General features: G+C 42.2%; 1 protein-coding gene across 1 annotated transcript; it reads right to left on the bottom strand.

Annotated features, from left to right (window-relative positions):
- Positions 1-8929: 8929 nt before the first annotated feature.
- Positions 8930-9352, bottom strand: LOC119654069 (lysozyme c-1-like). Its single transcript, XM_038059232.1, has one exon. It carries the CDS (start codon positions 9350-9352, stop codon positions 8930-8932), a length of 423 nt encoding a protein of 140 aa, XP_037915160.1.
- Positions 9353-17637: the final 8285 nt, after the last annotated feature.

Genomic DNA, 17637 nt, shown 5'->3' with positions numbered 1-17637 from the left:
AGAGAAAATCTGATCTGTTACTGATTTGACTGGAGTGAAGCCTCTTTAGTATGGGCCAATGATGTTCTGGGCGTATGGGGCTATCCGGCCTAGCAAAATAGTGGAGAATATCTTATAGATGGTACTCAGCAACGTGATACCTCTATAATTGCTGCACTGTGTGATATCTCCATTTTTATGTATGAGACAGATAATCCCTCGTTGCCAATCGTCAGGCATTGATTCGCTGTCCCATACCTTGAGCACAAGTTGATGAACCACTTGGTGTAACTGGTCGCCTCCATATTTAACTAATTCGGCTGTAATTCCATCAGCTCCTGGCGACTTATGATTTTTTAGCCGATGAATTGCACGGATTGTTTCTCCTAAACTTGGTGGTGGCAGTATTTGTCCGTCGTCTTCAGTGCGAAGCTGCGGATATGCATGGCAATATTTACATGAGGCAGGTACAAGCGTCTACTTGTTGCAGTTACGTGCTAGAGTCGCAATATTCTTTGTTTCCCATAATGTTGATGAACTGTAAAATATAGACTACCCGAGAGGCGAGCGAAGAGAAACGTTTCTTTGTCTTGTACGATCCGCCTGATCGACAGCAAGATAGTTGGGCGATAGGTAAGAGGGCGGAGTTTAGAAAAGAAATTTTGGGGAGAGTCATTTGATGAGTTGTGAGGTTCACTTAGTAAAGGGAACCAGCTTTGAACCTGGATGATTTACCATTTGAGTATAGACATTTGAAGCCGTCATGGAGGAAGTTTCTGAGAACTCGGTGTGCGAGCATAGAGAGGTAAGAAAAGAAAACATAAGAGGAATATTAGGTCGCGAGGAGGACATCTACTACGAATAAGTGAGAGCAAGTACCTGGTAGGGTAAGTGAACAGAAAGTATATAGTACTTACTTTTGATAATCAACGGAATCGAACAAATGAATAAAAGAATGAATCTATATCGTACTCTTGAGGACGGGGAGACTTTTCTTTTGGCGGATCGGCTGATGATCCCAATTTCTTTTATTTGATGCCAAGGCGTAATCCATCCAGATTAAAAAAAAAAACAAGTCGGGGAGCCGGAAACTGGACACTTTGGGTAAAAAAGTTGTGTTAAAAATTATCTATGGATATTTTAACACTCATAAGCAGCCAAAAAATCAAAATATGCCTTGATATGTCTCCATGGCTTAAAGAGCAATAAATTCACGTGAAATGCAAAACTTTGACCTTCCATAACTTTGTTAATAATAGTTGGATCGCCTTCAAACTTTTCGGAATCATGTCTAATATTATCACTTATACTGATCTTATTTTGTACTTCTAGAATGAACTTAAGGGGGATTTCCGGTAAAACATGGAGTAATATGCTATTTGAATAGGTTCTGAGATCGAGACATACATCACTTTTCGGGGCACACACTTTGAGTCCTCACTTCTCTGCATTTCACCCAATATCAGAAACAATGCCATTTTCGGAAAGTACTAATTGAACCTTTCCATTTAACATCCCACATTACCATAATTGCTGTCCAAAGCCCGGTTGTGAAAGGCAAAGGGATGGGAGCTTCAGTCTGAATGATTATACGCCACCACTGCATCTGAGGGGGTAAGCGAAGAAAGTGCAGGAACTTTACATTCTTGCAGAGTGCTCACTGAGGAAGCTATCACCAAGTTACCAGTTAGGTATAAAATACAAATCCATCAGAAAGGGAAAAAGAGAAGCTTAAACAACCAGGCAGGACATTGCTAGACTGACTCAGAGAGTTTACCGGGAGTATCCCCTTCAAGTTCAAGTTCAAGTCCTGTTCACACTCAAGCAGAAATTTTCTGATGTATGCAATCGATTGCGGCGACATGGCGAAAGTCACCTCATACGTGTCCAGAATACATACAATACATGTAATGCGTGGATTATCGTCGAAGGCACCTACATTATTACTATGGTGTATGTTACCGAAGAGAAAGTTCGACGAGCCTTAAAGAGCTACATTAACTGGAAAGGCCCCAAATTCCTGGTTTAAAAAGGAAATATTGTCAGCAAGCACACAGCAGAAATCAGGTCATTAGTCGGCCAGAAAAATTTCCAAGACACTGCGGTAATTACCTACCTTGTCCCTAAAAAGGACATAGTGTTGGGCCCTCAAGCATAAGATCGGTTACTTGCTTACCAACCCTCCCCAAGTTTATAACGGCCGTCATTAGTGGGAGTATCAATGGACACCTCAAGACCAACAACTGTCGATTTGGATCAAGAGCAAAGAGCAACTCGTTATCGACTCGGTAGTTGTAGGAGAGGCAGCTAGAGCCCAAAGCGATAACGCTATCGCTTTTGACAACGTCGTGTACACTTGGATAATCGTGTCCTACATCTATATCGCATTGATCCGAAACCAATAAAACTTTGTGCGCAAATCATGCCATTGATCTGCGGGTACCAATAACTCAGAGCCTATTAGCTCTTTCCTGAGACGAGCTGCTAAAGAACGACTGAGCAACGATCAGTGCAGAATGTATGGTACGGCATTAGAGATTTTGGACTATATAATTTCTAGTTGCTCTTTTATGGCACCTGTGCAGTACACGAACAGGCATAATGTTATATGTAAAATGATCCATCAAAACTAATTTCTCCATATCGCACAACAAGCCTTGCGTTGTTGAGCTGATCCTTCTTCCATGCTTGACAGTGGCATTTACCCGTCGTCTTCTATTGGCGGGACATCCAACTCACTGACATTTTGGTTGTGGAGCAGTTCATGGAGCTCATCGCTCCAATATGCCCATGTGGTCGAAAACCAGTTTTGCATCTTTTCCTGCACTTGATAAAAATCGAGGTGTATGTGTCTTCATCCTGCTCACTTGTTGGTAAAACTTCGCGCCTGGTGTGGTACTTTTCAAGTTCACAGATCAGTTGGCTCGTACAGACTTTCCTTTTCTTTTCTGAGATTGCAGCGTTGCCTCATGTGCAGCATTCTTTCGAGCCGTTGCAAGTTTGCATTCATCGTTGAACCAGCCATTCCGACCTTTTCAGATAAATTTAGAAATCAGTTGTCGATGCTTCATCTCCAGGACTTCTGTTAACTGCAATTGATGTGGCATCCATTTTCCTCTTATAGGTATTACGGAGGGTTTCGTTGTGTATGTCATCAATATTCACTCTAATCTGATTGCCATAAGGGATTCAAGGCGGTGTTGTAATTTCAGCCCGAAGCACTATGCCAACAAGATAATGACCCAAATCTACTTTGGTCTCCATATATGTTCTGACATTCATCAACGCTCAGAGATGGCAGCGGTCAATTAAGGTGTGGTCAATTTGATTGAATGTAGTCCCGTCTGGAGAAGCCCGCGTTTGTTTGTAGACCGCTTTCCGTGCAAACTGGATACTTCCGGCTGAGATACGCCTGATTGAATAATCCGCAGTCCATTATCGTTGGGTGTTTTGATGTTGGCAATGGGAGCCAACTAATCGAAAGACCAACCTGACAATAGTTTGAAGAAGAACGATATATGAGTAGCATTTAGCACAGTCAAACAGATAAAGATAGGTTTTAAATTGCGAAGAACACTCTGTAGAGATCGGAATGGCAATATCATCAGCGACGCGAATCAAATAAAAGCAAGATGGGTGCGGCATTTTCAATACCTCTTGAATCCAATGACAACACATCTCCACTCCTCTGTCATTTTTGATGACCCAAACGGAGACCAAGTACCCATGCAACTGGCTTTGTATGAAGGAGAGGCAGCTTTGTTTAAATAAAAATCACATGAAGTTCCCGGAATCGATGGCATTCAAGGCGAGTTCTTAAAAGAAAGGAGTACAGAGCTCGCTAGTCGAATCTATAAACTAATGGACAGAACCTGGACAACCAAGCAAATACCTGATGACTCGAGGAAAAGTGTACTTTATTCAGTATACAAAAAGTGTGATCGTCCGCGTTGTGAAAACTGTACGGGGGCCAAAAAAAAAACAACTGACGGTTTCATTCAGGGTAGAGGCAACTCATCAGATGCCACCTAATCTCTGCCCTCGGAGCACCGTGACCGAAAGTTGCATCAGGTTGACAATGCTCGTTTTTATACAGGGTGCGGCAGCATAACTTCCTTTTTTAAAATGCGCGCCACTCAGTTAGTTGATGTCATAGCGGAGCGCCAGTGGTCTCGTTCAAGAGGGGATACTGTAAAGTTTTGTCCCGACACGGTTCAGTCGCCATCATGCGTTGGAATAGTGAGGAGCGTGCCTTTGCCGTTGAGGTTTATTTTTCAAGTGGATGTTCGGTTATTGCAACACAGCTTGCATTTCGGAGTCGCTTTAATTTAGCCCCGTTGGCTCCCGTCCCAGACCGCAAATCAATTGTTACATAGGTCACTACATTCAGACAAACTTCAAGTGCGACAAAAGGAAGAACTGGAGTCCCTCGTCCCATTAGATCACCTGAGAACATTGAAGCAGTGAGAGCGTCAATGTTGCGATCGCCACGGCGTTCTGCGCGCAAACATGCATCTGCCCTTGGACTATCCGATCGTTCTGTGAGAAGAATTCTTCGATAGTGCAGGAACTTTCAGAACGTGACTTCAATTCTCGGATGAACGAGTGTGAGCTTCTTCTTGATCTCGTTCCCGAGGATGCTATTGTTTTTTTTAGCGATGAAGCCCATTTTCATTTGTGTGGGTCGGTTAACAAACAAAACATGCGCTACTGGGCTGACACCAACCCTCGAGAATTGCATCAAAAGCCTTTGCATTCACCCAAAGTCACAGTGTGGTGTGCAATTTCCTTAGCTGGAATTATTCATCATCATCAACGGCGCAACAACCGGTATCCGGTCTAGGTCTGCCTTAATAAGGAACTCCAGAGGATCGCACCTCTTGCATTTACCTCGGCATCACGGATCACTTTCTCGAGGGCCAGGTTAAAGAGGACGCATGATAGCGCATCCCCTTGTCGTAGACCGTTGTTGATGTCGAATGGTGTTGAGAGTGATCCTGCTGCTTTTATCTGGCCTCACACATTGGTCAGGGTCAGCCTAGTCAGTCTTATTAATTTCGTCGGGATACCGAATTCTCTCATGGCCGGTACAGTTTTACCCTGGCTATGCTATCATAGGCGGCTTTAAAGTCGATGAACAGATGGTGCAACTGTTGTCCATATTCCAACAGTTTTTCCATCGCTTGCCACATAGAGAAAATCTGATTTGTTACTGATTTGACTGGAGTGAAGCCTCTTTAGTATGGGCCAATGATGTTCTGGGCGTATGGGGCTATCCGGCCTAGCAAAATAGTGGAGAATATCTTATAGATGGTACACAGCAACGTAATACCTCTATAATTGCTGCACTGTGTGATATCTCCATTTTTATGTATGAGACAGATAATGCCTCTTTGCCAATCGTCAGGCATTGATTCGCTGTCCCATACCTTGAGCACAAGTTGATGAACCACTTGGTGTAACTGGTCGCCTCCATATTTAACCAATTCGGCTGTAATTCCATCAGCTCCTGGCGACTTATGATTTTTTAGCCGAGGAATTTCACGGACTGTTTCTCCTAAACTGGTGGTGTCAGTATTTGTCCGTCGTCTTCAGTTGGCTGGACCTCCAACTCGCCGATGTTCTGGTTGTTCAGTAGCTCACCAAAGTACTCAACCCATCGCTCGAATATGCCCATTCTGTCGAAAATCATATTTCCCTCTTTGTCTCGACAGGATGAGCATCGAGGTGTATAAGGTTTCATCCTGCTGACTTGTTGGTAAGACTTCCGCGCCTGGTGCGGTTGCTCCCTGTACTTTTCTAGTTCACAGACTTGTTGGTTCTCCAGGCTTCCTTTTTACGTCTGTGAAGTCGCTTCTCCGCTCGACGACGTTCGTGATAAGTCTCTGCGCGTGCCCCCGTTCTTTGAGAATGCAACATTACTCGGTATGCGGCATTCTTCCGTTCCGTTGCTAGCTTACATTCATCATCAAACCAGCCGTTCCGACTTCTTTTGCGGCTGGGGCCAAGTATGTTTGTGGCCGTATCTATGATAACGTTCTTCAGGTGATTGTGAAAATCATTTGTTGTTGCTTCATCTCCAGGTCCTCTGTTGACTGCGGTTATTGCGGCATCCATTTCCCTCTTATAGGTGTCGCGGAGGGTTGTGTTGTGGATGGCTTCAGTGTTCACTCTCACCTGATTGTCAGAGGGGATTCTAGGTGGTATTGTTGTTCGAGCTCGGAGCACCATGCCAACGAGATAGTGATCCGAGTCTATATTGGCCCCCCTATATGTTCTGACATTCATCAAGGCTGAGAGGTGACAGCGTTCGATCAACACGTGGTCAATTTGGTTGAAAGTGATCCCGTCTGGAGAGGCCCACGTATGTTTGTGGACCGCTTTCCGCGCAAACCAGGTACTTCCAACAACCATTTCGTGTGACCCTGCTAATTGAATAGTCCGCAGTCCGTTATCATTTGTTTTTTCGTGTAAGCTATGGTAGCCAACGTATCGCCTGAATACGGGCTCCTTCCCTACTTGGCTGTTAAAATTCCCAAGTATGATTTTGATATCATATCTGGGACAGGCTTCGAGGGTTCGTTCTACTGCCTCGCAGAAGGTATCCTTCTCCGACTCTGCAGTCTGTAGGGGCGTGAACGTTGATGAGGCTTATATTTCTAAACTTACCTCGCAAGTGCAGAGTGCATAGCCGTTCGCTTATGTTTTCAAAGCCGATAATAGCAGGTTTCATTTTTTGGCTGACTAAGAAACCTGCTCCGATGGTTTACTGGATGACCGCTATAATATATGATGTAGTGGCTCTTCTCCAGGAAACCGGTCGCTGTCCATCGCATCTCTTGCAACGCTGTTATATCAGCCCTATATTGGGACAGGGTATCGGCTAGCTGCTCGTCAGCTTCATCTCTGTACAGGGAGCGCACGTTCCATGAGAAAATGCGCAAATCGTTATTCCGTGTTCGTTGCCGGGTCCGTCGTTTTAAAATCCGTCCTGTCCGAAGCTCCTGTTGTGGCTTGGTAACAAGTTGTTTTCCATGTAGGGTTGTCAGCCCTACCCAACCCCCAACCTGGAGGACCAGTTGGTACAATTTGTCCCGTTTTTAGGCGCGGGAGACTCGCCTTCATCCTTCTCCGTCTGCAGCTTTTCGTTAAGAAAGAGCTCCCAGCGGTCACTACGTGGAGGTGGAGATAGGGTTTGGTGGTAGAGCTGTTGGTGTTGGTTCAGCAGGCATTTCCCAGGTTTTATGCTCCATCGTTTCGCCCTGGGACCTATACTACCCTTTGACCACCAATTATTGGTCCCTGGTTTTTTGAGGAAAATGAGGTTACAGTGACAGTGAATTCGGACCGGTATGTAAACATGCTACATGCTTTTCCCCCTAGAAAATTTGGATTTGGGGGACACTTGGTTCCAACAAGACGATGCAACAGCACACACTTCAAGAGCATCGATGGCTGTTTTGAGGGAACACTTTCTAGAGCGCCTGATCTCAATTAGAGACGATTTGGAATGGCCGGCACGCTCTCCCGATCTGTCCTCTTGTGATTTTTTTCTATGGGGTTTTTTGAAATCCCGTGTTTATGTGAGTAGTCCAAGAACCCTACAAGATTTGAAGACCAACATCCAAGAAGAAATTGCCAACATAACACCTGCTATGCTAACAAGAGTCATGACAAACGCCAGAAATCGGTTTACGCAATGTATGGAGAATGAGGGACGTCACCTAACAGATTTGATCTTCAAAACAATGTAAATAAAAACTTTAGACATGTACCTACATTATAAAAAATAAATAAATATTTTCCGATGCATACAATAGGTTTTATTGAGTTTTGAAAAAAGGAAGTTATGCTGCCGCACCCTGCATAATCGCAAACACAACAAGCGTGCAAATTATATCCAATTGTAAGTCGCCAACATATCCCAAACAAAAATACAAAGGGACATCATTGCTCTGCCCCCCCTGCTACAGGGTGATAACGAATGTAATCGAACAGGCAACATCATCGGGGAATACCATGGTGGTCACAGATCCGGACGATCGACAACGGACCAGATATTCGCAGTTACCCAGGTGTCTGCTGGGAATATGACATCGATGTGCACCAACTGTTCGTTGATTTCTGTCAAGCGTACGATAGTGTAAATCGTATGCTCTGTACGGAATAATGATCGAGGTAAAAGTCCCACCGAAGCTAGTTTGGCTAGTGAAAGCAATAATGTTTAACAACGAGCGCTAGGTAAAAATCCAAAAGGAACTGACACAAAACTTTCCAATAGTGTCAGACCTTATGCAAGAGGGTGGTCTCGCCCCCGCCCTCTTTAACATGGTGCTCAAATTGTCGTCAAGAAAATGGCCTCAATGGATACCAGATTTACGTTACCAGTAAAATCTGCGCAGCTGGTGCCGTATGCAGAAGACGTGGATATTTTTTATATGTTGTTCGCTTATGTACAGGAATTATATTTGATCAAGACCTTTATTTATTTGATCTCTATTTAATAATATACCTTAAACCGATAATAGCAGATTTCACTTTTTAGCTGACGAAGAAACCTACCTACCTAACATACGCCTTATTGGCTCTTCTCAAGGAAAGCGGTCCTGTAACGCTGTTACATCAGTCTTATATTGGGACAAGCTATCAGCTAGCTTCCTGGTAGCTCCATTTCTGTACAGGTCATGTAGCTCGTGCTTACAAAAACACAGCAGCTAAGATTAGCGTCAATATTGAAATCAATGGGAAACAACCAGAAAGCCGACAGAACTACAATGGCATAAGAAGCTATATAATGATTTGAGAGCTTTTCGACTTTCCAGGGGTCAAGCCTGTGGCTGAGAAAATTGACAAATTCACTATTGACAGGCCAAAGTAAAAGAAGGTATACATATCCCTAAAGAAAATTATTCTTTAGCAAATCTCTTTATTGAAAGGTTTTAAGAGAAGTTTAGATACAGCTAGCAACACTTGGAGCAGTTCCATTACAATGGTTGAGCCATCCGTACCAGGCCTTGAATCCTTGTTCCTTGTAGACGAGTTGAGCGCACTTCCAGGAGGCATCAACGTTTCCGAGAAGAGCGGTACAAGCGATTTTACAGCTGTCACTGGAGGCAACGTTTCCTTTGCACCAGTATTTGTTGTTGATTTGGAAGAGACCATAGTCACGGGTTCCGTTGGAGTTGAGGGCACCGACGGCTTCATCGTTGAAGGATGATTCGTGTTCAATCAAACAAACCCAGTTGGCAAGGGTGGTAAGATTCTTGACACCATGGTCGTTGTACAGGATACGTGCCATTTCACAACGGGTGTATACCTTGGCCTGGGCACAGGCAACAAGGACGAGGAGGGCAACAACTGCGATGGCCTTCATGTTGGATATTCGGTTCTTCGGTTGGCTCAAGGAACTGATGAAAATTCATTCAATTCCCATTTCTTTTATACCCGATTGGAATTTGAAAAATGATCGTTATCCTATTGTATTACAATTTATCTAAGATATCACCTATTATATGTGCGTGGATTCAGGTTTTAGTAGTTACTAATTAAACACTGATACTAATAAAATCTTATTTAATTTGTGTATTGTTGGACAGTTTTTTCCTTTCGGATAAGATTGGCGTGGAAGAAATGTACGTACAGTCACTGTTCATTGAATTAGGACCGCTAAGAATTTGGTTTTTTTAGTCCTCCACAGCTCTTTTCAAGGGCGAAATAAAAAAAAATTAGAATTGTGGTTTTTGCCCTCTTCATTTACCTTGCGGACATAAGTTCCCTTGAAACCTTTTCGGCAGCATTTGTTGGGAAGACCCTTTGATTTAACGACCTTATTTATTTGTATTTTTATTTTCCCATATATTTGTACGGTTAATTTGTAAGACATTGAGAATGGGAATTAGAAACTACAAACTTTCAATTTCAGGTATCTCCAGTCATCAGGTCAGAAGAATTACCAAGATTAAGGTCGGAAGAATTACTTCATAAAAGTAAAATCCGGATTTTACAGATACCGGACAATGTGTTTATATTTTGGGTGCTCCGTCTTGCGTAAAGGAAGTAAGCGTCCTCCATCACTTTATGATATTGGATACTACACTCGCAGTGCCTTCAACAGAATATACTAGCCCAGGTCAAGCAGAAGAAGAAGAAGAATCATTACGGTTGGTGAGTACTTTATGGCTTCATCAACACAATTTAGGCTATAACGTTCTGATAAGCGCCTCTAAACGAATCTACACCTGTCTCCCACCACATCTAGTCTTCACTCGTCACTTAATGCTACTTGAACAAAACTGCAAAAAGGTTTTCTTTCAGTCATAAAACATCCAAAAAATAATGACTGTAGGTACTTCTTTCAATTGGTTGAAACGTTATGCCGATAAGCCTTGGTCCAATTCCAGCCTAACTTCTTGTATTTTCATAGCCAGCTTTGGTTTTGCAACAGGATGCCTAGAGTTAAGTTTGGCTACAAATAATGCCCCCTTAAAGTCAATACTGATACTCGTACCCCTTCCACTTTCAGATCATCATACAGACTTGTGATTTATCCGAAGCGTAGTTGCCATTTTAGCATCACACTTCCGTCACCCGTTACCGATATTGACTTGTTTTATTAACTACCATCACCGATTGATACGATACGATTTCCAAAAGAAAATGTTCCCAGCTTCATTAAAGCAGAAAAAATCTTGGCTGATCATTTCATCCAGAGCAGAGGCAACTCCTCAGACGCTGGCTCAGCTCCGCCCAGGGTGTAGCGTGACCGAAAGTGCCGGCTGGTGGTAATCGCTCCATTTATATATAATGGCGAACACAACATGAGTGCGAATTATATTGAAGAGAAATCCGTCCCAATTTCAAACTAGACCAGGCCGAAGCAAATTTATTGAGGATGCTGGGAGTCCAGAGTCCGCATCTACTTAATGACGGACCACACTACTTGGGAAGCAACTTACTTCCTCTCGTGTTGTCCACGGACACCTATTTTTGGGTTAAACAGCCAAGTTCAAAAAGAAAAAATTTTGACTGACGGTTTCATCCAGGGCTGGGGCAACTCATAAGACGCCCTGGAAGCAAGTGAAAGTGGCGACATCATCCGCAAAAAAATCATTAAAGCAATTGTAGCAGCTCTTTTACTAACACTCTTGCCTTTGTGCATAAACAAAATTTAAGAATGTTCGAAAAATTTTGAGTCGCTATTATCCTCAGGAAAAAAACAGTAAATCCAATGATTATTCAACGAGTTGTCCAACAATTTTGAAATGAAACAATGATTTTGCCTTTAGTAGTCAGCCAAGCACGTCATCTCATCTCTTAAAGAAGAAAAAGGAAGCTATTTTGATATAAAAAACGGATTTTTCTTTTTTGCCTAAAAGCCGTTTAGCTTTCAGTGACTGACTTTCCGAAAGCCTATCCCACTCAGCGAACCGATGCGGACACGACAGGATAAACATTTAGGCACATATGTCCACGTTCCGTCCCTCAACGCAACCTGATTACGAACTGGAGGGAAGAGCTCTCCGGACCCTAGTGCCGCCATCGCAAGGGAAGATCCACGACGGATCACGGTCTCGGTCTTTGGTTCTCCTACCTGAGATGATTATTGAGGAGCAGCCCCTGAAGCTTCTTACAAATGGCCTCCAATGTAGGGTCCAACATTTCCTGGATTCAGGAATAAAATTTCTTATTTACAGGTTTTCGGAATCAGTGGAAGATAGCCTAGCTTCATATGGTGGTGTCGGACAGAGAATCAATAGATTCTCGCTATTGTTCCCGGCTAGGTTCCACATACACTTTCACGCATTTTCCCCCCGGAAGCAAGTGTTCCTAAACCTCAATTTCCTTTCCGACCTCATAAAGCTGAGTTTCCTGCCCTATCCTTGGTAGAATACGATCAGAGCTAGTCGTTTGTTGTATTTGAATTTGAGACTTAATGTCTCGTAGGTGATTGCCTTTCAGAAGTCTCTGGATCTACGGGCCTTTGCGGCTATATGTTGAAGGATATTGCCATCCGAGCTTCCGCGAAGTGTCCTTGCCTTCTTTTATGTCAAACGGCTATCTCTTCGTTTCAGAATTTGATAAATTGAATATTCCTTCTTCTTCGTAGGGATGAAGTAACGGGTGAGATTAATCCTTGTTGGATTACGGAAGCAGAACAGCTACAAGCTGTGCCGTTCCGTCCGCAATGATTCATCCTCACTTTGCTCTCCGATTCCAAACGAAGAAGATTGAATTCTCGCGATCCCTTTTGCTTATTTTATTATCTAGTTCTCTGCGACGGGGAGCAAGGAGGAGAGATCCTGTCGGTTGGGTTTATCCTTCCGCGCAGGATGCTAGGGCGACGGACGACTATGTTACTTCACGAGTTAAAGGACTGGTTCGAGAGCGATCGTCTGCAAGCGCTAAGAGCATCAGATACCACAACATCAGCCTGTTTCAACTCGTGTCGCGCATATAGGAGACAGACGAGACGACGGACGGAAAACAAACAATTTTTACAGGCACGACCATAGACGCAACGTTGATTTTTACTGACTTGATGGCAGGTCCGGACCTGACTATATGTACGATTTTAACAACCCTGACGATGACGATTTGCCTTATGGATGCCAGGCACAACCGCTTAATACTATGTCAGCGAATCGTGTTTACACAATTTTGGCATCCTGAGACTTGGTTTTTGGGGGCACATCAACATACTCTCTCGATCCTTGTTCTGCCGCCTCACGAGGTTTTTTCGAAGAAAAAATTGACCATGCCACCAAAAGCTTAATACTAGCAAACTCCTAAGTGAAAATAAGCAGCACTGCATAGAAACAGATAAGTGCTACATACGACGGTGTACCTGCACTCCAACAGTCTACATCCAAATGAGAAGCACGAGTTCGAGCTAGTTGTTGAACGTGGAATTCGCAGAGAAAATATTCAAGGTAATAAACGGTAAACCAAACCTGTTCTTTTTAATTCTTCCCACCCGTTAAGCGCAAAAGTGAAATTAGTTTGTTTTTGAGATTGAAGGTGTCGTAAGTCTGCATCCACGGACCCCTCCCTCAGTATTTTTTTGAAAATTGGGGTGTTTAGCTCCTGGGGCAGAGGGGTGGTAGCGTCTGATGAACTGTCCCTGCACTAGGCGAAGCCGTCAGTTGTTCTTTTTAAAAAGTTCATATTCTACAATCACATCAATGAACGCAATCTAAATGTACATAATTTCCAAAAACATTTGAAAAGGGGCCTCAAGCGTTGCTGAAGACGGGCAAGAACCTAAACTTTGTTAAAAGCATTGAGGACCATGCTAGAATATTCTCCGGTACCAAAAAACCCGACCATCAGTGAAGACTTAGTCGAGCCGACCCCGCTTGTGAACGGGACAAAGGCTGAAGAAAAAGAAGAAGATCAGTGAAGACTTAGTCCCGCATTGTTAGTCGCCTTCACTCGAAAAATAACTCTATGTGTATCCTTTCGGAGCACCCTCAACTAAAATTGCTTTCGCTAATTTTGTGATATAGAAAGACAAAGCTCTCCAATAAGGGAATCTATCGGAATTCAAATCGAAATTTTCAATGTCAAGGATACACCCTCAATAGTACTTTAACTGCCAGGATTTAAGAACTCTCCAGAGAAACCTACCCTCGTGGGGAATATCCGAGTCGTAAGACCTCTGAGGTCAAACGGGAAGTGCAACCAGCTGCCGCAGCCGCCCAGTATTTAAGGGGGTTATCCCGTGTGAATGCCGTTTTTTTTGCCTTGTTTTGAAAAATTATTTTGAAGGACTGGATAAAGATAGAAACGTGATTTTTTCACCATATGTTTATTGATATCTCTAGTATATGTGATAAATTTTTCACCATGATTTGGTAGCTAATTTTCGGAAAAAGGTGTTTTTCTGCTGCCACGCTGGAGGGCGCTGTGTTTATCTGAGGCAATAAAACTAAACGGCATTTTAATGTGGACAATATTCCACGGTCCGCAAACTAGGATAATTAGAAAATATTAACAGGTAAATTTTTGGTGGGCTTTTAAACTTAATTTTTTGGATTTTGTTGTTTTTTTACGGCTTTTTTTATGAATAAAAAAAAAACTACCAGTCCGATTGCAATTATCCTAGTTTGCGGACCGTAGAAATATGTACTAAAGAAGTCGTGAAAATTTCAAAGAATTTGGTTGGATAGATTTTGAGTTATGGTGGCAGCCGATTTTCAAGATGCAGTTTCGAGAAAAACGCATTTGAAAATTTAAACGTGATTATCAACAGTAAAATTTTAGCTCACCATTAACCTGCTATACCTGGTCCATAGGAGCTCCCTCCGTTTCTCCAAAAAAGTCTTGAAAGGCCGATTGTTGCTCTCTGGTGTCAATTGTGGCTCTTTTAGCGAGGTCAGTCGATCGTCGTTCGGACCGCCAAATTCGCGCTTCATTACGACGGTCGGCATAAACCTGACATATGTGACCAACTTGACATCCGATTGTTACTAGGATTTTGAGAATGCCATTGAATCCTTCATTGAAAATAATTACAGCCAGAAAAGTGGCTATTTCTACGACCTTGGCCCCAGCATGAAGGTGTTTAGGAGCGAAAGTCCAGATCAATACATTTAACGACTCATTGTTATTCTGGGTCTCTGCTCCTAAACATCTGTTCAAGAGATCATCTCGTGACAAATCTTCGTAGATTGGTTTGATGACTGTTTGAACTTCTTCAGTCAAAAGTGCCTTCTCGTGGTGAAAACTATCCAGTTCTCCTTTAGCTTCCACTTTGCGCCATTTGCACGAATTGTCCTCGCCTGCTGGACAATTTTGATGCTGAGGATTTTCGTCTGTAGAACATTTATGGAAGAAAGTTTCCCAAATTTCTTGCTTCATTCCTTCTATCGAATTTGCGTGTCGACGAATAGCTAGCCCAGAAAATGTAGTGAGGTCCTTATCAGTGCGTTTTCCAGCATCTTTTCCACCAATGCCTTTGTGATTCTTTTTTGCTGTCCTACGTATTCCTTTTTTACTACCACCTATATTTTATTATTTGCAGAAATACCGGAGAAAACTCCAGAAAAATCCAATATACAATATACAAAACTTGTCGCAATTGGAACATCCATGTTCATGCTTGCTAAAAGTTTCTTTGCTAATGTTGATGCGAAGTCCTTTTTCTTCTCTGATAACTATCGATTCCCATGAAATACCCGTTTTTTAGTGCGAGTATGACGTTGAACGTTAAAGCGATCTCCCTTTGTACGATCCATTTAAAAAAATCACTGAACGCACAAACAGCACAATACTTACAACAAAATATAACTGAGTATAACTTGAACGCCTTTCAGTGCTCACTCTAGATTGGATTAGATTTGACAATTGATTGGTTTTCCATCTTTTTATATTTATACCTGTGTTCAAATTTATAAGGCTCAGGTAAAAAACTAACAGGTAAAAAAAGATTCGATGCGCTTTCTCATCGAGTACTCTAGCCGCGGCCGCAAACTCCTTACTTGTTCAACCCTGTAATTTCTGAAGGACTTGGAATATCGGAAAATCCCTTTGCCCACATATTCTCCACTATATATAGATACAATTCATGCAAAAAAAAATCGATTTCTCCAACCCGACATACGGGATGACCCCCTTAAGAAAGCAAAGTTGAGGAAATAAAAAGAACAAATAAAAAAATCCGAACTAAACAAATAGTAGCACAAATGTTGGATAAGCTAGATACACCTTCGCCCAAGCCGGTATAGGATCACTATACACTATAGACCGCCCTTGCCTCCGGGAGTTTAGATGCAGCTCATTATTCAATGAGAACGTAATCAATCTGGTTGGACGTAGTCTCATCTGGTGAGGCTCATGTTTTGCGGATCCTGCGGTGAGGAAAACATGCCAATGAGATTGTCATGTTTCTGCTGCAGTGGAATCCTCCTTCCTTTTCTTCCTGTGGAGCATATAAGTTAATTAGCCCAATGTTGAAAAATTTAGTTCTCACTTGAACCGCACGAGTTCTTTGATTTTTAGTATAAATAGAACTGTAGAATCACAATTGTTTTCAGTAGCTTTGTACTGATGAAGGGAGTAAGTTGCTCCCGAAATATATATATACATAATAAAATAAAATTGTAGTTTGGAGTAAGCAATCTTTGATTGGTTGTTCTCAATTTTGAGATGTTGAGGTTGAAATTCTTGTGGACGATAAAACCTGTGCCGCATTCTCGTGTTCCAGACTTTTTTCGCTTTTGCGAATAGAGCCACTAAAATATTATACATCATTGCCTAACTGTTCAATGTGTTCTAAGAGTGCTAACTCTGAACAATTTTGCGCACGTTTCCGGTTCATAGTCCCTCTTTCGTTGCCCTAATTATCCTGGCATTTTTAATCAAACCCGAGATTTAGTTTGGCGCTCCAAGACAATAATATATTCTAAACAGATTGTCAACATATGGCCCGCCCCTCAACCTGGAGGTATTCTGCACTAGTATTTGTTAACCATTGCAGTGATGAATCTGTGAACCGGTCGGAGACACATAATAATTGAAGCCTTTGCATCAGCCCAAAATAATGAACGGTAACAGTTCGTTGTCATCAAACTTATCATGAATTTGAATACTATGCCATTACATTTAACTCCATATCCCTGATCTCCCACGCCCAACATGTTACTACTCACGTATTGGTTGCTTCTTCGAAAGCGGACTTCTACTGCATTTCAAACACACTGTTGAAAAGCCAACTTCACCGAATGTATATAGTACAATTCGAAATGACTTCAACACCAGCGCCAGTAAGTCATTCCAGAGAACTTGCTCGCTGGCTTCGCTGCTGCGGAAGTAGTTAAAACCACTGATAACAAAGAGATTTTGGTAGTTTCCGTCTTCATGAAATATAATTCCCTAACTTAGCCGGAAAGACCGCATTTCCACAAAGCTACAGATGGACATTTCTGAGAAATGAAGAAAAATTATTATATTATTATTATACTATTACAATCAACAGGAACTGTAAATCTTTATATAGATATCTTGATGAGCCTGATTTTTTGCTGAATAACCACTTGACTTCGCACACTAATCTGCTATTAATCATGATTTTTAAAAAGTTTAAATTATGTATGGAAATGTATACAAACAACATTGAGGATGTGTCATAAAAAAGATAGTGTTTGCTATCATTAACGTCAATTGTCCATCTGCCACAATGTCGGAAGGCACTGCATTTAGACACACTTTTTTAGTAACATTGATTGGCAGAAAGTAACAATCTATCATCTATCTGTCTTTAAATCACTGATTAGTATTGTTTTGCAAGTTATTTGTCAAGTTTGAGTTTATAAATATACCAAGAAAATTTTGCTGTCGTTATATATCTAGGGGTTATGCCAAACTGCAGAAAACTCACCAATCAAGTCTTCGACTGTTGGTGAACATGTGGATCCATGTCGTTTATTTTTTGTATATTCTATTTAAGGCGTGGAAACAGGCTATCATCATCAGCAACAGCACAACAACCGGTATTCGGTCTAGGCATGTCTTAGTAAAGAATTACAGACAACCCTGCTTTGCGCCGACTTGTAAAGTCCAAGTAAAAATTCCAGATGGCCAGTAGAAGATGGCCAAAGATTTGTTAGGTTGGAGTATAGCCTCCCCTAGTTCCCGACTTCGTTTTCGTGTGTGGGATGA

The sequence above is a fragment of the Hermetia illucens genome, chromosome 4 (genome assembly GCF_905115235.1).
Source record: "Hermetia illucens chromosome 4, iHerIll2.2.curated.20191125, whole genome shotgun sequence".
Lineage (NCBI taxonomy): Eukaryota > Metazoa > Arthropoda > Insecta > Diptera > Stratiomyidae > Hermetia > Hermetia illucens.
The sequence above is the reverse complement of the archived record's forward strand: the minus strand, read 5'-3'. Positions and strand labels throughout refer to the sequence as shown.